Source organism: Anolis carolinensis, chromosome 2 (genome assembly GCF_035594765.1).
Source record: "Anolis carolinensis isolate JA03-04 chromosome 2, rAnoCar3.1.pri, whole genome shotgun sequence".
Classification (NCBI taxonomy): Eukaryota; Metazoa; Chordata; class Lepidosauria; order Squamata; family Dactyloidae; genus Anolis; species Anolis carolinensis.
The window spans coordinates 7,411,266-7,431,433 of NC_085842.1; the positions used below are offsets into that span (position 1 = coordinate 7,411,266).

At 45.2% G+C, this 20,168-nt stretch overlaps 1 protein-coding gene across 1 annotated transcript; it reads left to right on the plus strand.

Annotated features, from left to right (window-relative positions):
• Positions 1–878: 878 nt before the first annotated feature.
• LOC134292310 (zinc finger protein 708-like) lies at positions 879–17,317 on the plus strand. Its single transcript, XM_062972981.1, has 5 exons — positions 879–955; positions 8,730–9,317; positions 10,579–10,667; positions 13,313–13,433; positions 14,930–17,317. Exons 2-5 carry the CDS (start codon positions 8,813–8,815, stop codon positions 16,630–16,632), a joined length of 2,418 nt encoding a protein of 805 aa, XP_062829051.1. The 5' UTR covers positions 879–955; positions 8,730–8,812; the 3' UTR covers positions 16,633–17,317.
• The last annotated feature ends 2,851 nt before the right edge of the window (positions 17,318–20,168 follow it).

Consider the following 20,168-nt stretch of genomic DNA (forward strand, 5'->3'; position numbering starts at 1 on the left):
GGGTGAAAAGAAAGAAAGGCCTCCACGGATTTCCTTCAGGGTGGGAGGAAAGAAAGGCCTCTACGGACCTCCTTCGGGCTGGGAGGAATGGTAGACCGTCTTGGACCATCTTCAGGGTGAGAAGAAAGAAAGGCCTCCATGGACTTCCTTCTGAGTGGGAGGAAAGAAAGTCCTCCATGGACGACCTTCCAAGTGGGAGGAAAGAAAGTCCTCCATGGACCTCCTTCCGAGTGGGAGTAAAGAAAGGCCTCCACGGACCTCCTTCGGGCTGGGAGGAAAGGTAGACGTTCTTGGACCATCCTCAGGGTGAGAAGAAAGGCGTCCACGGACCTCCTTCAGGCTGGGAGGAAAGGTAGACCTTCTTGGACCATGTTCAGGGTGAAAAGAAAGAAAGGCCTCCACGGATTTCCTTCAGGGTGGGAGGAAAGAAAGGCCTCCACAGACCTCCTTCGGGCTGGGAGGAAAGGTAGACCTTCTTGGACCATGTTCAGGGTGAAAAGAAAGAAAGGCCTCCACAGACCTCCTTCAGGGTGGGAGGAAATGAAGACCTCCATGGACCTCCTTTGTGGTGAGAGGAAAGAAAGGCCTCCATGGATTTCCTTCAGGATGGGAGGAAAGCAAGGCCACCCTGCCTTGCTTGATTGAAGGTAGGGTGGCCTGGGGGCCAGGATGCCTCTCTTGTGGAGCCAGAGGGATGTCTCTGGATCTCCTCCTGGCCTCAAGGAGACCTACCTAGGACTGGCTTGGGAGGGATGGAGAGAAGGAGGGAGGGGGTTCCCATGGGAGACCCTGGCAGGAAAGAGGAGACCCCTCCCTCCCCCAGAAGGGGGCGTGGCCAGAGAGGAACGGGGCGTGGCCTGGAGGAGAAGCCCCGCCCCCAGAGAAGGATTGTCTCAGGGAGAGGAGTCAGGTGATGCTCTGGCTCTTTCCGCCCCTTCTCTCTGGAAGCCACGAGGTGAGGCCTCTTTCCCCTCCATGGGATTTGGGGAGGGTCTGGGGGGGAGGGCAGGAGACCCCCTTGTTAGAAGACCCAGCCTGGCCGGGAGGGAGTGGAAGAACCTCCATAGGTGTCTTTTCCAACTTGCTTCCTTTCACAAGTTAATCCATTGGGGTTTTGCCCTTCATCCATAGGAGTCCATAGGATCAGGCATGGGCAAACTTTCCAACTTGGGGTCCACTTGTTGTGCAGGGGAGGAGGGAGAGGGGGTTCTCCCCAAGCCCCCTCCCTGCATTTCCCTCCTTTACCTCTTCTCTTTTGGAGGCAGAAAGTGAAGGAAAGACCAAAAAATGTCTGCACCCCAAAAGGGTTGGTCTTGGTCAGGATGGGATGGTGGGCGGGAGAGAACAAAGTCTCCATGAAACCCCTGTATTGCCAACTCCTGATAGAACTGGAAGAATCCTAGAGTTGGAAGGGACCTCGTGGGCCATTCTGCCCAGAAGCAGGGAAATCACGTTCAAAGCACCCCCGACGATGCCCATCCAGCCTCTGCTTCAAAGCCTCCAAAGAAGGAGCCTCCACCACATTCCTAGGCAGAGAGTTCCACTGCTGAACAGCTCTCTCTCTCTTACAGTCAGGAAGTTCTTCCTCATGTTCAGCTGAAGTTTCCGGGCCGTCTTCAAGGGCAGCCCCACATAGAGAGCATTGCAGTAATCCAATCTGGATGTGACCAAGGCATAAACCACCATGGCCAAATCCAGCTTCTCAAGCTCTTTAAGCCACTCCTCATAGGGCTTGTTCTCCAGACCCTTGATCATTTAGTCGCCCTCCCCTAAATACATTCCAGCTTAAAGTAAACATCTCCCTTGAATTGTGGTGCTCAAAATTGGACACAGTGTGATCCCAGGTGTGGTCTGACCAAGGCAGAATTGAGAGGTAGCATGACTACTCTGGATAATAATGATAATAACTTTATTTTTATACCCCGCCCCATCTCCCCGAAGAGACTCGGGGCGGCTTACATAATAACAACAGCAAGACAATAAAACAAATATCGCAACAATAAATCATCAGCAGCAGTAAAACAGTCATAAAAATCAACATACAGCATAAAATGTTAGAAACAGGAGACTAATACACAGATCTGGGCCAAAGTGCAGAATATCTAGACATTAGTCTTCTATTTATGCAGGCCAAAATCCCATTGGCTTTTTTTGCCGCCGCATCACATTGTTGGCTCATGTTTAACTTGTTCCCCATGAGGACTCCAAGATCTTTGTCCACAAGATCTTTTTCACACGAGATGCAGTCAAGCCAGGCATCGTCCTCCATTCTTTATCTCTTGGCCAATCATCTCTAATCTGTTACGATCCTTTTGAATTCTGCTCCTGTCTTCTAGAGTATTGGCTCTCCCTCCCAATTTGGTCCCGTCTGCAAACTTAACGATTGTGCCTTCTAACCCTCCATCTAATTCAGTGTGGTCCAACCTTTAGTTACCTGAGGGCCAATCAAACTTTAGTATAAGGATGTGGGGGCCAGAGACATTCCAGAAAGAAAACGAATTACATAATTAATATTGAATTACGTAATTAAAATATTAATATTGAATCACACAATTAAAATATTGATATTTAATTACACAATTAAAATATTAATATTTAATTACATAATTGAAATAATAATATTTAATTACATAATTAAAATATTTTTTTCCAGTAAGAAGGGCAAAGGTCAACAAAAATGAATTGGTGGGCCGCATGCAGCCCACAGGTTGGACCACACTGATCTAAGTCATGAATAAAGATGTTAAACAGAACCAGGCCCAGGACAGAACCCTCTTATGGCACTCCACTCGTCACTTCTTTCCAGGATGAAGAGGCAGCATTGGGGAGAAATGCTCTTTGAGTTTGTTGGACATCCAGTCCAACCCCTTCCATGCAAGAAGGCACAATCAAAACACTCCCGATAGACAGCCTCTGTGGAAAAGCCTCCAGAGAAGGAGACTCCACCACACTCCCAGGCCGCCTAGGCCACTGTCCCAAGAAGTTCTTCCTAATCTTTTCAGTCAAATATTTTCCCCTGCTATTTCAAGCCATTGCTCCCTTGTGGATTGGTCTCTAGAGGTGCAGAAAGTCAGTTTTCCCCTTCCCTCCTCCTCAATAGGACACCCTTTGAAATCTGGAAACATGGTTCTCATGATCCATCTCCAACTTCTCTTTTTCCGGGTAAACATTTCACAGGAGGAAGGAAGAAAGGAAGGGTGGAAGAGAATGGAGAGAAGGAAGGAAGGAGGAAAGAAAGAAGGAAGGACAAAGGGTGGAAGGAAATGAAGGAGGGAAGGAAGGAAGGAGAAAGAGGAAGAGAAGGAAGAAAGAGAAGGGTGGAAGAGAATGGAGGGAAGGAAGGAAGGAAGGAGGAAAGAAAAGGAAGGACAAAGGGTGGAAGGAAATGAAGGAGGGAAGGAGAAAGAGGAAGATAAGGAAGAAAGAGAAGGAAGGAAGGGTGGAAGAGAATGGAGGGAAGGAAGGAAGAAGGAAGGAAGGACAAAGGGTGGAAGGAAATGAAGGAGGGAAGGAGAAAGAGGAAGATAAGGAAGAAAGAGAAGGAAGGAAGGGTGGAAGAGAATGGAGGGAAGGAAGGAAGAAAGAAGGAAGGACAAAGGGTGGAAGGAAATGAAGGAGGGAAGGAGAAAGAGGTAGATAAGGAAGAAAGAGAAGGAAGGAAGGGTGGAAGAGAATGGAGGGAAGGAAGGAAGAAAGAAGGAAGGACAAAGGGTGGAAGGAAATGAAGGAGGGAAGGAGAAAGAGGTAGATAAGGAAGAAAGAGAAGGAAGGAAGGGTGGAAGAGAATGGAGGGAAGGAAGGAGGAAAGAAAGAAGGAAGGACAAAGGGTGGAAGGAAATGAAGGAGGGAAGGAGAAAGAGGAAGATAAGGAAGAAAGAGAAGGAAGGAAGGGTGGAAGAGAATGGAAGGAAGGAAGGAGGAAAGAAGGAAGGACAAAGGGTGGAAGGAAATGAAGGAAGGAAGGAGAAAGAGGAAGATAAGGAAGAAAGAGAAGGAAGGAAGGATGGAAGGAAGGAAGGAGGAAAGAAAGAAGGAAGGACAAAGGGTGGAAGGAAATGAAGGAGGGAAGGAGAAAGAGGAAGATAAGGAAGAAAGAGAAGGAAGGAAGGGTGGAAGAGAATGGAGGGAAGGAAGGACAAAGGGTGGAAGGAAATGAAGGAGGGAAGGAGAAAGAGGAAGATAAGGAAGAAAGAGAAGGAAGGAAGGGTGGAAGAGAATGGAGGGAAGGAAGGAAGAAAGAAGGAAGGACAAAGGGTGGACGGAAATGAAGGAGGGAAGGAGAAAGAGGAAGATAAGGAAGAAAGAGAAGGAAGGAAGGACAAAGGGTGGAAGGAAATGAAGGAGGGAAGGAGAAAGAGGAAGATAAGGAAGAAAGAGAAGGAAGGAAGGGTGGAAGAGAATGGAGGGAAGGAAGGAAGGAGGAAAGAAAGAAGGAAGGACAAAGGGTGGAAGGAAATGAAGGAGGGAAGGAGAAAGAGGAAGATAAGGAAGAAAGAGAAGGAAGGAAGGGTGGAAGAGAATGGAGGGAAGGAAGGACAAAGGGTGGAAGGAAATGAAGGAGGGAAGGAGAAAGAGGAAGATAAGGAAGAAAGAGAAGGAAGGAAGGGTGGAAGAGAATGGAGGGAGGGAAGGAAGAAAGAAGGAAGGACAAAGGGTGGAAGGAAATGAAGGAGGGAAGGAGAAAGAGGAAGATAAGGAAGAAAGAGAAGGAAGGAAGGGTGGAAGAGAATGGAGGGAAGGAAGGAAGGAGGAAAGAAAGAAGGAAGGACAAAGGGTGGAAGGAAATGAAGGAGGGAAGGAGAAAGAGGAAGATAAGGAAGAAAGAGAAGGAAGGAAGGGTGGAAGAGAATGGAGGGAAGGAAGGAAGAAAGAAGGAAGGACAAAGGGTGGAAGGAAATGAAGGAGGGAAGGAGAAAGAGGAAGATAAGGAAGAAAGAGAAGGAAGGAAGGGTGGAAGAGAATGGATGGAAGGAAGGAAGAAAGAAGGAAGGACAAAGGGTGGAAGGAAATGAAGGAAGGAAGGAGAAAGAGGTAGATAAGGAAGAAAGAGAAGGAAGGAAGGATGGAAGAGAATGGAAGGAAGGAAGGAGGAAAGAAAGAAGGAAGGACAAAGGGTGGAAGGAAATGAAGGAGGGAAGGAGAAAGAGGAAGATAAGGAAGAAAGAGAAGGAAGGAAGGGTGGAAGAGAATGGAGGGAAGGAAGGAAGAAGGAAGGAAGGACAAAGGGTGGAAGGAAATGAAGGAGGGAAGGAGAAAGAGGAAGATAAGGGAGAAAGAGAAGGAAGGAAGGGTGGAAGAGAATGGAGGGAAGGAAGGAAGAAAGAAGGAAGGACAAAGGGTGGAAGGAAATGAAGGAGGGAAGGAGAAAGAGGTAGATAAGGAAGAAAGAGAAGGAAGGAAGGATGGAAGAGAATGGAAGGAAGGAAGGAGGAAAGAAAGAAGGAAGGACAAAGGGTGGAAGGAAATGAAGGAGGGAAGGAGAAAGAGGAAGATAAGGAAGAAAGAGAAGGAAGGAAGGGTGGAAGAGAATGGAGGGAAGGAAGGAAGAAGGAAGGAAGGACAAAGGGTGGAAGGAAATGAAGGAGGGAAGGAGAAAGAGGAAGATAAGGGAGAAAGAGAAGGAAGGAAGGGTGGAAGAGAATGGAGGGAAGGAAGGAAGAAAGAAGGAAGGACAAAGGGTGGAAGGAAATGAAGGAGGGAAGGAGAAAGAGGTAGATAAGGAAGAAAGAGAAGGAAGGAAGGATGGAAGAGAATGGAAGGAAGGAAGGAGGAAAGAAAGAAGGAAGGACAAAGGGTGGAAGGAAATGAAGGAGGGAAGGAGAAAGAGGAAGATAAGGAAGAAAGAGAAGGAAGGAAGGGTGGAAGAGAATGGAGGGAAGGAAGGAAGAAAGAAGGAAGGACAAAGGGTGGAAGGAAATGAAGGAGGGAAGGAGAAAGAGGAAGATAAGGAAGAAAGAGAAGGAAGGAAGGGTGGAAGAGAATGGAGGGAAGGAAGGAAGGAGGAAAGAAAGAAGGAAGGACAAAGGGTGGAAGGAAATGAAGGAGGGAAGGAGAAAGAGGAAGATAAGGAAGAAAGAGAAGGAAGGAAGGGTGGAAGAGAATGGAGGGAAGGAAGGAAGAAAGAAGGAAGGACAAAGGGTGGAAGGAAATGAAGGAGGGAAGGAGAAAGAGGAAGATAAGGAAGAAAGAGAAGGAAGGAAGGGTGGAAGAGAATGGAGGGAAGGAAGGAAGGAGGAAAGAAAGAAGGAAGGACAAAGGGTGGAAGGAAATGAAGGAGGGAAGGAGAAAGAGGAAGATAAGGAAGAAAGAGAAGGAAGGAAGGGTGGAAGAGAATGGAGGGAAGGAAGGAAGAAAGAAGGAAGGACAAAGGGTGGAAGGAAATGAAGGAGGGAAGGAGAAAGAGGAAGATAAGGAAGAAAGAGAAGGAAGGAAGGGTGGAAGAGAATGGAGGGAAGGAAGGAAGGAGGAAAGAAAGAAGGAAGGACAAAGGGTGGAAGGAAATGAAGGAGGGAAGGAGAAAGAGGAAGATAAGGAAGAAAGAGAAGGAAGGAAGGGTGGAAGAGAATGGAGGGAAGGAAGGAAGGAGGAAAGAAAGAAGGAAGGACAAAGGGTGGAAGGAAATGAAGGAGGGAAGGAGAAAGAGGAAGATAAGGAAGAAAGAGAAGGAAGGAAGGGTGGAAGAGAATGGAGGGAAGGAAGGAAGAAAGAAGGAAGGACAAAGGGTGGAAGGAAATGAAGGAGGGAAGGAGAAAGAGGAAGATAAGGAAGAAAGAGAAGGAAGGAAGGGTGGAAGAGAATGGAGGGAAGGAAGGAAGGAGGAAAGAAAGAAGGAAGGACAAAGGGTGGAAGGAAATGAAGGAGGGAAGGAGAAAGAGGAAGATAAGGAAGAAAGAGAAGGAAGGAAGGGTGGAAGAGAATGGAGGGAAGGAAGGAAGAAAGAAGGAAGGACAAAGGGTGGAAGGAAATGAAGGAGGGAAGGAGAAAGAGGAAGATAAGGAAGAAAGAGAAGGAAGGAAGGGTGGAAGAGAATGGAGGGAAGGAAGGAAGGAGGAAAGAAAGAAGGAAGGACAAAGGGTGGAAGGAAATGAAGGAGGGAAGGAGAAAGAGGAAGATAAGGAAGAAAGAGAAGGGTGGAAGAGAATGGAGAGAGGGAAGGGAGAAGGAAGGAAAGACAAAAGTGAAGGAAGGATAAAATGGTGAGAGAGAGGAGGGCCTGAGAAAAGAGCCCAAAGGACTGCATCCGGCCCTTGAGTCTAGGTAAAGGTTTCCCCTGATGTTAAGTCCAGTTGTGACCGACTCTGGGGGTTGGGGCTCATCTCCATTTCTAAGCCGAAGAGCCGGCGTTGTCCTTAGACACCTCCAAGGTCATGTGGCCGGCATGACTGCATGGAGCGCTGTTACCTTCTCGCCGGAGCGGTACCTATTGATCTACTCACATTTGCATGTTTTTGAACTGCTAGGTTGGCAGGAGCTGGGGCTAACAGCGGGCGCTCACTCCGCTCCTTGGATTTGAACCTGGGACCTTTCGGTCTGCAAGTTCAGCAGCTCAGTGCTTTAACACACCCTTGAGTCTTCCATTACTTTGGCCCCCAAATCCATCCCAACATTACACAGATGAGACTTCCTTGCTTCCTCCTTTTTAAAAACAATCCACTCCTAGAGAAATGCTGTTCAAGCACAATATCAAACCTCTACTGAAAATGAATTATGTGATATTTCACTGCTAGTTTATGTATCTTATCACTGAATAGGTGTGTATGTATGGGTCATATACATACATACTCTCATATTGGGAGCTCCCTGTGGTGCAGCATGTTAAAGCGCTGAGTTGTTAAACTTCCAGACCAAAAGATCACAGGTTCGGATCTGGGGAGCAGAGTGAGCACCTGCTGTTAGCCCCAGCTTCTGCCAAGCTAGCAGTTTGAAAACATGCAAATGTGAGTAGATCAATAGGTACCGCTCCAGCAGGAAGGTAACAGCGCTCCATGCAGTCATGCCAGTGGCCACATGACCTTGGAGGTGTCTACGGACAACGCCGGCTCTTCGGCTTAGACATGGAGATGAGCACCAACCCCCAGAGTCGGACATGACTGACTTAACGTCAGGGGAAAACCTTTAGCTTTACCTTATGGGTCATATAGAAGTGAAAAACAAGAGTTTTTATACATCTCAAGGCATGCGCAGAATAACAGGGGAAGGTTAGCTGAAAGCACACGTTGAGGGGTAATAATAATAATAATACATTAATAATAATAATAATAATAATAATAATAATAATAATAATAAATATTATTACATATTACATTCGGTGCTGTGCCAAAAGATCTCAGCTGGCATTTGGAAACAATAGACATTGGCAAAATTACGATCTGCCAACTGCAAAAGGCCACCCTACTGGGATCTGCACGCATCATCCGAAAATACATCACACAGTCCTAGACACTTGGGAAGTGTTCGACTTGTGATTTTGTGATACGAGGTCCAGCATGTCTTATCTTGTTTGCTGTGTCATACAACAACAACAATAATAACAATAATAATAATATGGCGGCACCTGGAAGGTAAAAGTAAAGTGAATGGATTCCCGCAGCAGTGCTTCATTATATTTAATCTCGAAACACCCATTGGGAAAAATATACAGAAGCCACCCACAATTGGGTTGTAAACTCACTTTTTTCTGTTTAGGCTTTTGCTGGTTTGCAGATATTTAGGCTTTTGCTGGTTTGCAGGTACTTTACTTGGACTTCATCTCTCCATAATCTTGTGTAGCCTTTGTTCGTGGCATAAAAGGGGAAGAGGTTCTTCAACCAAGATGGAAGCTGTTTTGGAGCCCAGAGTGAAGATGGAGGAGCCAAACCAATGTGGCCCCGAAGGAGGAAGAGAGCCCAATACAATGTGGGGCAGGAGAAGGGTTGTATCCTGGGGGAGAACCGGGCAGGATGCTCTAGATGAGAAGGGGTTCAGTGCAGACTTCCATGGGGCTGATGGGCCCCGAGAGGTCTGCAGCCGCCTCCACTCTCTCTGCCGCCTGTGGCTGAAGCCTGAGGAACATACCAAGGCGGAGATGCTGGACCTGGTGCTCCTGGAGCAGTTCCTGGCCGTCCTTCCTGCGGAGATGGAGCGCTGGGTGAGGGAATGTGGGGCAGAGACCAGTTCCCAGGCCGTGGCTTTGGCTGAAGGATTCCTCCTGAGTCGGGCAGAAGAAGAGCGGCAGGAGAGAGAGGTCCCTCAGGCCCAGGAGGCCCCAGTGGAGACCAGCCAGACGTTCTCTTCTGGGTGGATTGGACTAGAGGACAACACAGGAGATTCCTTTCTGGGTAAGATGTCATTTGCTCGGTCCTTGCTCTCAAGGATCTCCCAAATTTTGGGTCTACTGTTATGTCCCCTAATAGATGTTTCCATTGCTGTCTTGGAGGACAGAAGGTCTGCTCCACTGGGCAAGATCCCTTCTTCTCTTGGTCAACGATCTCCCAGTTGTATGATCTTCTATTGTGTCCCCCCAAAAAGCTTGTCTTGAATAGCTGTTTTGTTAGAATGTTTCAAGAATGGGTTGCTGTGAGTTTTCTGGGCTGTCTGGCCATGTTCCAGAAGCATTCTCTCTTGACATTTCACCCACCCACATCTATGGCAGGCATCCTCATAGGTCAATGATGGGCATCCTTTTGCGCTTGGTGTGTCAAAATTCACCAAAAAACCTAACAACATGACTTGGGTGGTGTGTCACTTCGAGAAAAAACCCATAATTTTGCAGTATGTATAGTTTAAATAACAAAAATATATAATTGTAATATATAACGGTATTTAATAAATCAAAAACTATTTACTACCATTATTTCCATGTACAACAATCTATGGTACCTCTTGCAGTTTCCACGCTGATTTCTCTCTATTCTAGTTTCAATGTAGTCATGAATCGTGAATAATATAATATAATAGTAATAATATGATAATATACTACAATAATAATAGAATATATATATATATATATATACACACACACACACAGAGTAGAGTCTCACTTATCCAAGCTAAACGGGCCGGCAGAAGCTTGGATAAGCGATTATCTTGGATAATAAGGAGGGATTAAGGAAGAGCCTATTAAACATAAAATTAGGTTATGATTTTACAAATTAAGCAACAAAACTTCATGTTATACAACAAATTTGACAGGAAAAGTAGTTCAAAACGCAGTAATGTTATGTTGTAATTACGAATATAGCACCAAAATATCATGATATATTGAAAACCTTGACTACAAAAATGGCTTGGATAATCCAAAGGCTTGGATAAGTGAGACTCTACTGTATATATCTCTGGGAGAAAAAACTATGTTTGTTTGAGGCAAGTGTGAATGTTGCCATTGGCCACCTTGATTCGCATTGAATAGCCTTGCAGCATCAAAGCCTGGCTGCTTTCTGCCTGGGGAAATCCTTTGTTTGAAGGTGTTCGATGGCTCTGATTTTTTCCTATCTGGAATTCCTCTGTTTCTGCATGGTGTTCATTATTTACTGTCCAGATTTTAGAGTTTTTAAAATACTGTTCAGCTTCCCTTCCCTTCCTATGTTTGCCGTTTCACAGGAGGTGAGCCCAGGGTGCTGGGAAGACGTGGCAGCTCCACTCTTTCTGATGCCAGAGAAGTGGCATCAGCATCAGTTCAACAAGATCAGGTAAAGTGATGACAGTAGAAATGAACTGGAGATAATTGTGGAAATCTCCCTGTTCACTTCATATGAACTAGATAGAACTTGCTTTTCTTCTGTTTCCACCCAAGTTTCCTTTTAAGAAATCTCAGAATCCTGTTCCCGACGTCCGTTTTCTTCCACTAGAGCCCACACAGTTCCTTACACTTCTGATATTTTCAAACTTTTGTAGGATCAACATAATTGTATATTCTGGAATAACCACCCATGAGAAGTCTTATTAGCCATGCTTGTTCTAGGAGTCATTTGTAAATCAGATGTTTGTAACTCAGGGCTGCCTATAATTCATCTGGTCTGAAGAGTCAAATTCGTTTACATTAACCAGACCTTCCTGTCCTGCCTCTTTGCCTATTGTGAAGGCATCCCTCCCTTGATATTGGTGAGAGGCATCTCTTGCCAGAAGCCCAACTTCATTAAATTTCAGACCATGGTCCAGGAAGTCAGTTCATTCCTGGTGGCATTGCCTGTGAAGCCAGTTATTCATTTTTCCTTCTCTCCCTTCCTGGAACTGGGAGGAGAGACGAAATGGCGACCTGGGCATCAAGGCCCTTCAGCTTCCTATCCATAGCTTCAAAATCCCAGGTAACCTCCTGAAGGCTACAAATCGCACTATCCTTATTCATCATTACATATAATAAATCACTACTGACCGAGAGGTCATGAGTTCAAAGCCCGGGTCAGATTGAGTGCCCGACCATTAAATAGCCCCAGCTCATTGTTTATCTAAGCAACCCAAAAGACAGTTGCATCTGTCAAGTAGGAAATTTAGAGACCGATTCTGTGGAGAGGCTAATTTAATTAATTTACGTCACCATAAAAATGTCCAGCAGTGTTGTGTTCTGGAAGATGAGGAAGTACTCCATGAAGGGCTCGGCATCACAGTGAATTATGAAGCAGCAGCTCCTCCTGTGGCCGGAATGGAGCATACCCTCAAGAAGCCAGAAGTTGGAAAATGTTAAATAGCCTCTGTGTCTCTGTCTGTGTGTTTGGTATGTCTAATGGCATTGAATGTTTGCCATGCATATGTACAGTGTGATCGCCCTGTTGCTAAAGACACCAGGCTGCACACAGAACGTAGTCTTTTGAAGTTTATTAGGAAATATTTATTTATTTTATTTGCAGCATTTATATTCCGCCCTTCTCACCCCGAAGGGGACTCAGGGCAGATCACATTATACACACATAGGGCAAACATTCAATGCCTTTTAACATAGAACAAAGACAAGACAAACATAGGCTTCGAGCGGGCCTCGAACTCATGACCTCCTGGTCAGAGTGATTCATTTCAGTGATTCATTGCAGCTGCTCTCCAGCCTGCGCCACAGCCTGAAATAGGGAAAAGATCGTTCATAAAAGGTACAATTTCGGTTCCAAAAGTTAGTTACTAAAACAAGGCCATAAGAAACAAATCCATAGAAACATTAGGCATGAAACAAGGTCCTTTCAAAAGAAGCCCAAGTCCCAGAAATGAGAATACATCCAGGTTACAAGATAATACAGGAAAGCAGACTTGGTTCTTGATTCAAGCGAGGAAATTGCTTTGATGAAGATTTCCTTCTCAGCAGACTGTTTTAATAGCACAACATGAAGGCATTTCTTTGCCATTTGACCTCCCTCTTATTTGCTATTCTGAGACTTCTGCACAACCCCCGAAATTCCACACGACTAGCCCGATCTAGAGAAGCGGCCTCATCGCTTCCAAGGCCACAGGCTCGTTAGTGTTATCAGGCTGAGGCTGGGAGCTACTCTCCCTTTCTGCTTCTTGCACCTGAAAACCATCATCAGTAACAACATCCGCCCTGAGTCCCCTTCGGGGTGAGAAGGGCGGAATATAAATACTCTAAGTAAATAAATAAATAAAATGACATGAACCAAACAGAAGGGGTAATGGTCTGTGGACTAGACAAGCCTTGCCAGGCTCTCTTTTACGTCTTGGATGTTTGCTCCAGGGAGACAGCACACCTCTCAAGTCATCCTGTCAGGCCCACAAACCACGGCTTTTGTTCCATTCAGTAGGAGGCCTCCTTCCACCACCACAGGCTTTCTTGGAGGATGTTCAGGGTCCATTCCATGTCCTCACTCTCCCAGGACACCTCAACATTCCCTGAGGACAAGCTCTGTTGCACTTCTTGGTCTACGTCATCACTGATGCTGGAGAGAAATGTGAATTAATTATGTAGCTCCCAATTTACAGAATGAATCCTGGCCCTTCTCCTTCTGTGTGTAACATTCTCCCAACAGTCTACCTCTTGTGTGTGCAAAGTGACCTCCTCCTCAGAGAGATCCCCTGTGTGATTCTCCTGGGATGGAAGCAAGCTCTTCCTCCCTAATATGTGGATACATGGGCCTCCAAGAGCACTTGCTACAAGTGTAGATACCCACATCTTCAGGCAATAACATGAACATACCACAACTGTTGCAGGTGACTGCATGAACTCCCATACCATCACTGATGTTTCTTACTTTTTTAGAAGACCCAGCTCACGACAGTTGGGGTGGCTACTCCTAAAAGTTATCTCTTTGAATTCTTTACTGAGACTTCAATGGATCAGGATTCTTCTTAGCAGTAGTAGAAGCACTAATGATTTGTGTGTCCAACTTTCTTCTTTCAGGTCATGTTTGAGGATGTGGCTGTACATTTCAGTGAGGCGGAGTGGGCCTTATTGAATACAGATCAACGGTCCCTGCACAGGGAAGTCATGGAAGAAAATTATAGGATGGTGTCTTCTCTGGGTAAGAATCTCTTAGCGTCTTGGTGCATAGTTCAGGAACACGAGTCACCTTTGGACAGTACTTCTGATCTTGACCAGGCTGGAAGAAACAATTCCCCTCTGGGCCCTACTTCTGAGGTGTTGTTCTTCAGTGGGACATTTACGCAATGCTTACTTGAACAAGATTTAGTAGGGTGGCTCATGGTGTTTTCGGGTTGCATGCTGCACTCCCTCCCGGTGTAGAAAATACTATGGTGGGAGTGATCATCCAACAACTTCCAGAAAGGAGTTCTCCTTTGATGAGGCAAAGTTCTTCATAATAATAATAATAATAACTTTATTCTTATACCCCGCCCCATCTCCCCGAAGGGACTCCGGCCGCTTACGCAATGCTTATTTGAACATGGTTTAGTAGGGTGGCTCATGGTGTTTTCGGGTTGCATGCTGCACTCCCTCCCGGTGTAGAAAATACTATGGTGGGAGTGATCATCCAACAACTTCCAGAAAGGAGTTCTCCTTTGATGAGGCAAAGTTCTTCATAATAATAATAATAATAACTTTATTCTTATACCCCGCCCCATCTCCCCGAAGGGACTCCGGCCGCTTACGCAATGCTTATTTGAACATGGTTTAGTAGGGTGGCTCATGGTGTTTTCGGGTTGCATGTTGCACCCCCTCCCACTGTAGACAATACTATGGTGGGAGTGATCATCCAACAACTTCCAGAAAGGAGTTCTCCTTTGATGAGGCAAAGTTCTTCATAATAATAATAATAATAACTTTATTCTTATACCCCGCCCCATCTCCCCGAAGGGACTCCGGCCGCTTACGCAATGCTTATTTGAACATGGTTTAGTAGGGTGGCTCATGGTGTTTTCGGGTTGCATGCTGCACTCCCTCCCGGTGTAGAAAATACTATGGTGGGAGTGATCATCCAACAACTTCCAGAAAGGAGTTCTCCTTTGATGAGGCAAAGTTCTTCATAATAATAATAATAATAACTTTATTCTTATACCCCGCCCCATCTCCCCGAAGGGACTCCGGCCGCTTACATGGGGCCATGCCCAGACATAACAATATAAAAGCAAACAATGCAATAAAACAAATCAATCAACAATAAAAACAACAATAATGATAAAAACAGTCATAAAAGGTCAGCATACAAAATAGGTATTAAAAACATGAGTTGAATTCACGGATCTGGGCCAAAGTGCGAAATATGCCAAAGTCATCAGGGGGGGTAGTTACCCAGCTGACGTACTCATGAAAGCGCTAAGTGTAATACTGAGAAGGCATACCTATGGGTCTATGCTCAGTGGGCAAATAGGCCGACCCTACAAGGGTCAATCATCAAAGGCCTTCTGGAAGAGACAGGTTTTCAGGTTCTTCAAAGTTCTTCAAATCTTCATACGAAGATTCTCGCCTCTTCTTTCTCCCTCTCACAACATTTTTGTAGTTGACTGATTTCAGTCTTCCCTTTTCTCATGCCTTCCTACTTTATGTCTTTCTTCTTTCAAGGTGATGATGGACAAGGGAGTGAAAATGGGGGAGCTCCAAATAAGATGTGGCTGAAAACAGGGAGACGTAAAAAGGAAGCAGAAAGAAGCCCGAGAATAGAAGTAGAAGGATACAACAGGAATCAGTGCCCTGTCGACACCAGGGAAATAACAATACAACAAACAATAGATGAAAACAGGGAGATGGGAAACAGCCCTGTCTCTGAGAATGGCTTCTTCAAGGAGGCATCTAGTATACACCCTGCACACAATGAGAAACAAAAAATTGTGGACATGCCATATAAATGCCTGGAGTGTGGAAAATGCTATACCAAAAACAATACCCTAATAAGACACCAAAAAACCCACATGGGAGAGAAGCCATATAAATGTAAGAACTGTGGAAGATGTTTCACTGAGAAAAGAAACCTCAAGAGACATGAAATCATCCACACAGGAGAGAAGCCCTATAAATGCCTGGAGTGCGGAAAAGGTTTTTCTCATAAGATACTTCTTATTGGACATGAAATGAAGCACAGAGGAGAGAAGCCCTATAAATGTCTGGAGTGCGGGAAGGGTTTCTGTTGGAAACTTTCCCTAAAACTTCACCAAAACACCCATAGGGAAGAGAAGCCATATAAATGCCTGGAGTGTGGAAAAGGTTTCTGTCAGAGACAACACCTCAAGAACCATGAAAGCACCCATGCACAAGAGAAGCCATATAAATGCCTGGAGTGTGGAAAAGGTTTTTGTAATAAGAGAAGTCTTATTGGACATGAAATGAAACACAGAGGAGAGAAACCCTATAAATGCCAGGAGTGTGGAAAATGTTTCCTTCAAAAAGCACACCTCAAAAGCCACGAAAGAACTCACACACATGAGAAGCCATTCAAATGCCTGGAGTGCGGAAAAGGTTTTACTAATAAGATCTCTCTTAATGGACATGAAATGAATCACAGAGGAGAGAAACCCTATAAATGCCTGGAGTGCGGGAAGTGTTTCTCTTTGAGTAGTCACCTAAAGCAGCACCAAAGATCCCACACGGGAGAGAAACCCTATAAATGCCAGGAGTGCGGAAAGGGTTTTTCTACTAAGATAAATCTCATTGGACATGAAATGAATCACAGAGGAGAGAAACCCCATAAATGCCTGGAGTGCGGGAAGAGTTTCACTTGGAGAGATAGCCTAAGGCTGCACCAAAAATCCCACAGAGGAGAGAAGTCCTATAAATGCCTGGAGTGTGGGAAACGCTTCCCTCAGATAGAAGTCCTCACTGCACATCAAAAAACCCACAAGGGAGAGAATCCATATAAATGCATGAAGTGTGGAAGATGTTTCTTTCTGAAAGGAAACCTCAAGAGACATGAAATCGTCCACACAGGAGAGAAGCCCTATAAATGCCTGGAGTGTGGAAAAGGTTATTCAGAAAAGAGAGCTCTTATAGGACATGAAATGAATCACCGAGGAGAGAAACCCTATAAATGCCTGGAGTGCGGGAAGAGTTACAGCCTTAAAGCTGTCCTTGCAGGTCACCAGAACAGTCACAAAAGAGAGAGTGGGAAGAGTTTGAGCTACAAATCAGACCTCAAAAATGTCCAGGATACTCTTATAGAAGGCAAAACCAAAGACATGTCTGGAGTGAGGGAAAAGCTTCCACGGGAGAGCAAGTCTCAAGGCCCACTAAAAAACCCACACGGGAGAGAAGTCAAAAAGCCTCGATTCTGAGAAGTGTGAGCTGCAAATCAATCCTCAAAGATGTGGGTTTTTGGGTGTCTTCTTAGGGAATATTCATAGAAAGAGAAATTGTACATATTCCTGCCTTGTGGAAAGAGATGAGTTGCACAACAAGCTTCACAAAGTAGTAGAAAACCCAAATGCAAAAGAAGCTGTGGAAATGTCTGGAGTATTAAAGCCATCACTCATACAAAAAACTCCCCTTGAATTCTCTCAGAGGAGAGAAGCCTCTAAAAGCTCAGAGGGTGGGAAGAGATGTGTCCTCGAATCAGGTCTCAAATCTCTCCAGGAGAGAAAGCATACACATGCCAAGAGGGTGGGAAGAGTTTGATCCTCAGTGGGCACCAGAATGCTCACACAATGAAGAAACACATGTGGACAGAAAACTGCTCTAGCCTTTGTACTGATTTTCTCTTCTAGACTGACAGTTGATGCAAGTCATCTCGGACCTTTTCTTGGCACACTTTAAGGGAGAACCTGGCAGGTTCAGCTCAGTCCTGGCCTTGTGGCACTGTTGCCACATCACTGGTTGAGGTGACGTGGTTTCCACACGGGTTTCCTCCTTTTCAGTTCTTTGTGCTTGTTTTAGAAAGTTCACTGAAATTTGTTCCATTTCTTGTATTCTTTTGGAAATGCTCAGAGATAAATAAAGGCATCCTATGGCCTCGTGGCGTAATGTTTTGAGCCTTTTACTGTCCCTCTGGTGTGCCTGGAGCAAGTGACGTTCTCTCAGCCTCAGAGAAAGACCAAAGTGAAGTCCCTCAGGATCCAAATGCTAACCTTGGGCTGATTATAGCTAATAGTGTAGCTATAAAGAATCCTTGAGCTGTAGAGTTCAATCTTAAAAGTCTCCAAAGGTTTATTAAAACATAGTAAAAGTTTTCCCCTGACATTAAGTCTAGTTGTGTCCGAATCTGCTGCTCATCTCCATTTCTAAGCCAAAGAGCCGGCGTTGTCCATAGACACCTCCAAGGTCAGGTGGCCGCCAGCATGACTGCATGGAGCGCTGTTACCTTCCCATCAGAGTGGTACGTATTGATCTACTCATATTTGCATATTTTTGAACTGCTAGGTTGGCAGAAGCTGGGGCTAACAGCAGGAGCTCACTCCGCTCCCCAGGTTTCAACCGCTGACCTTTCGGTAGGCAAGTTCAGCAGTTTAGTGGTTTAACCCACTGCACCACTGGGGGCTTCTTATTAAAACATAAGAACTACATTTCTTGATAGAAAGGGTTGGGTCTAAGCTTTCTCTTCCCCTCCATTACTTCTAGGTCAAAACAAAGGGAAACATCTTTTTTTTAAAAAAATTATTGCAGTGGTATCCATCTAATACAGTAGAGTCTCACTTATCCAACATAAACGGGCTGGCAGAACGTTGGATAAGCGAATATGTTGGATAATAAGGAGAGATTTAGGAGAAGACTATTAAACATCAAATTAGGTTATGATTTTACAAATTATGCACCAAAACATTTTATACAACAGGTTTGACAGAAAAAGTAGTTCAATAGATAGTGCTACATAGTAATTACTGTATTTACCAGTTTAGCACCAAAATATCACCATGTATTGAAAACATTGACTACAAAAATGCTTTGGATAATCCAGAACGTTGGATAAGTGAGACTCTACTGTACATGGAAGTCATCTTACATTATATACATCCATAAACCATTACTTCCCCCCCCCCCTCCGTCCAACCTCACAAAGCATTTTTTATGTATAGCCAGTCCAGGAGTCTGTCCATTTTCTCCTTTGTCTGATCATTAACTTTCCCTTCTTCCACCCATTTCACATACAGTAGAGTCTCACTTATCCAACACTCGCTTATTCAACATTCTGGATTATCCAACCCATTTTTGTAGTCAATGTTTTCAATACGTTGTGATATTTTGGTGCTAATCTTGTAAATACAGTAATTACTACATAGCATTACTGCATATTGAACTACTTTTTCTGTCAAATTTGTTGTATAACATGTTGTTTTGGTTCTTAATTTGTAAAATCATCACCTAATTTGATGTTTAATAGGCTTTTCCTTAATCCCTCCTTATTATCCAAGATATTTGCTTATCCAAGCTTTTGTCAGTCTGGATTCGGAAGTCCCACAGTATCTTTGCGTGCTCATTTTCCAATACTTTTGCAGGTTTGTGATCCCACCAGTTCTTTACTGCTGGCAGGTGGTACTTGAGGCATAAGTTCCAATGAATCATTTGGGCCACATAGTTGTGCCTCTGTTTGTAGTCTGTCTGTGCGATTTTCTTACAGCAGCTGAGGATATGATCAATGCTTTCGTCGGTTTCTTTGCACAGTCTGCATTTTGGGTCATCAGCTGATTTTTCGATCTTGGCCTTAATTGCATTTGTTTTGATTGATTGCTCCTAGGCTGCAAGGATCAGGCCTTCTGTCTTCTTCTTCAGGGTCCCATTCGTGAGCCAGAGCCAGGTCTTCTCCTTATCAGCTTTTCCTTCAATTTTGTCAAGGAACTTTCCATGCAGTGTTTTGTTGTGCCAGCTGTCAGCTCTAGTTTGTAGTGTGGTTTTCTTGTACTGGTTTTTTTTTGTCTGCTGTGCTTTGAGGAGTTTCTGATTTTTGACTTCAATCAAAGCAGGTTCTTCACTTTGCTTTACATATTCTGCCAGTGCATGTTCTTCTTCTTTGACTGCTTCAGGGTGGAAGGAAAGAAAGGCCTCCATGGACCTCCTTCCGAGTGGGAGGAAAGAAAGGCTTTCACGGATTTCCTTCTGAGTGGAAGGAAAGAAAGGCCTCCATGGACCTCCTTCAGCATAGGAGGAAAGAAAGGCCTCCATGGATTTCCTTCAGAGTGGGAGGAAAGAAAGGCTTTCACGGATTTCCTTCCGAGTGGGAGGAAAGAAAGGCCTCCACGGACCTCCTTCAGCATAGGAGGAAAGAAAGGCCTCCATGGATTTCCTTCCGAGTGGGAGGAAAGAAAGGCCTCCACGGACCTCCTTCGGGCTGGGGGGAAAGGTAGACCTTCTTGGACCATGTTCTGGGTGAAAAGAAAGAAAGGCCTCCACGGATTTCCTTCAGGGTGAGATGAAAGAAAGGCCTCCACAGACCTCCTTCGGGCTGGGAGGAAAGGTAGACCTTCTTGGACCATCTTCAGGGTGAGAAGAAAGAAAGGCCTCCACGGATTTCCTTCAGGGTGGGAGGAAAGAAAGGCCTCCACAGACCTCCTTCGGGCTGGGAGGAAGGGTAGACCTTCTTGGACCATCTTCAGGGTGAGAAGAAAGAAAGGCCTCCACGGATTTCCTTCAGGGTGGGAGGAAAGAAAGTCCTCCATGGACGACCTTCCAAGTGGGAGGAAAGAAAGTCCTCCACAGACCTCCTTCAGGGTGGGAGGAAATGAAGACCTCCATGGACCTCCTTTGTGGTGAGAGGAAAGAAAGGCCTCCATGGATTTCCTTCAGGATGGGAGGAAAGCAAGGCCACCCTGCCTTGCTTGATTGAAGGTAGGGTGGCCTGGGGGCCAGGATGCCTCTCTTGTGGAGCCAGAGGGATGTCTCT

Bases quoted from the DNA above. Each gene is read 5' to 3' on its own strand.
- LOC134292310 (XM_062972981.1), top strand. From the start codon at position 8,813: ATGGAAGCTGTTTTGGAGCCCAGAGTGAAGATGGAGGAGCCAAACCAA. The intron at 9,318-10,578 runs GTAAGATGTCAT...GCCGTTTCACAG, and splicing joins CACAGGAGATTCCTTTCTGG to GAGGTGAGCCCAGGGTGCTG. The intron at 13,434-14,929 runs GTAAGAATCTCT...TCTTCTTTCAAG, and splicing joins TAGGATGGTGTCTTCTCTGG to GTGATGATGGACAAGGGAGT.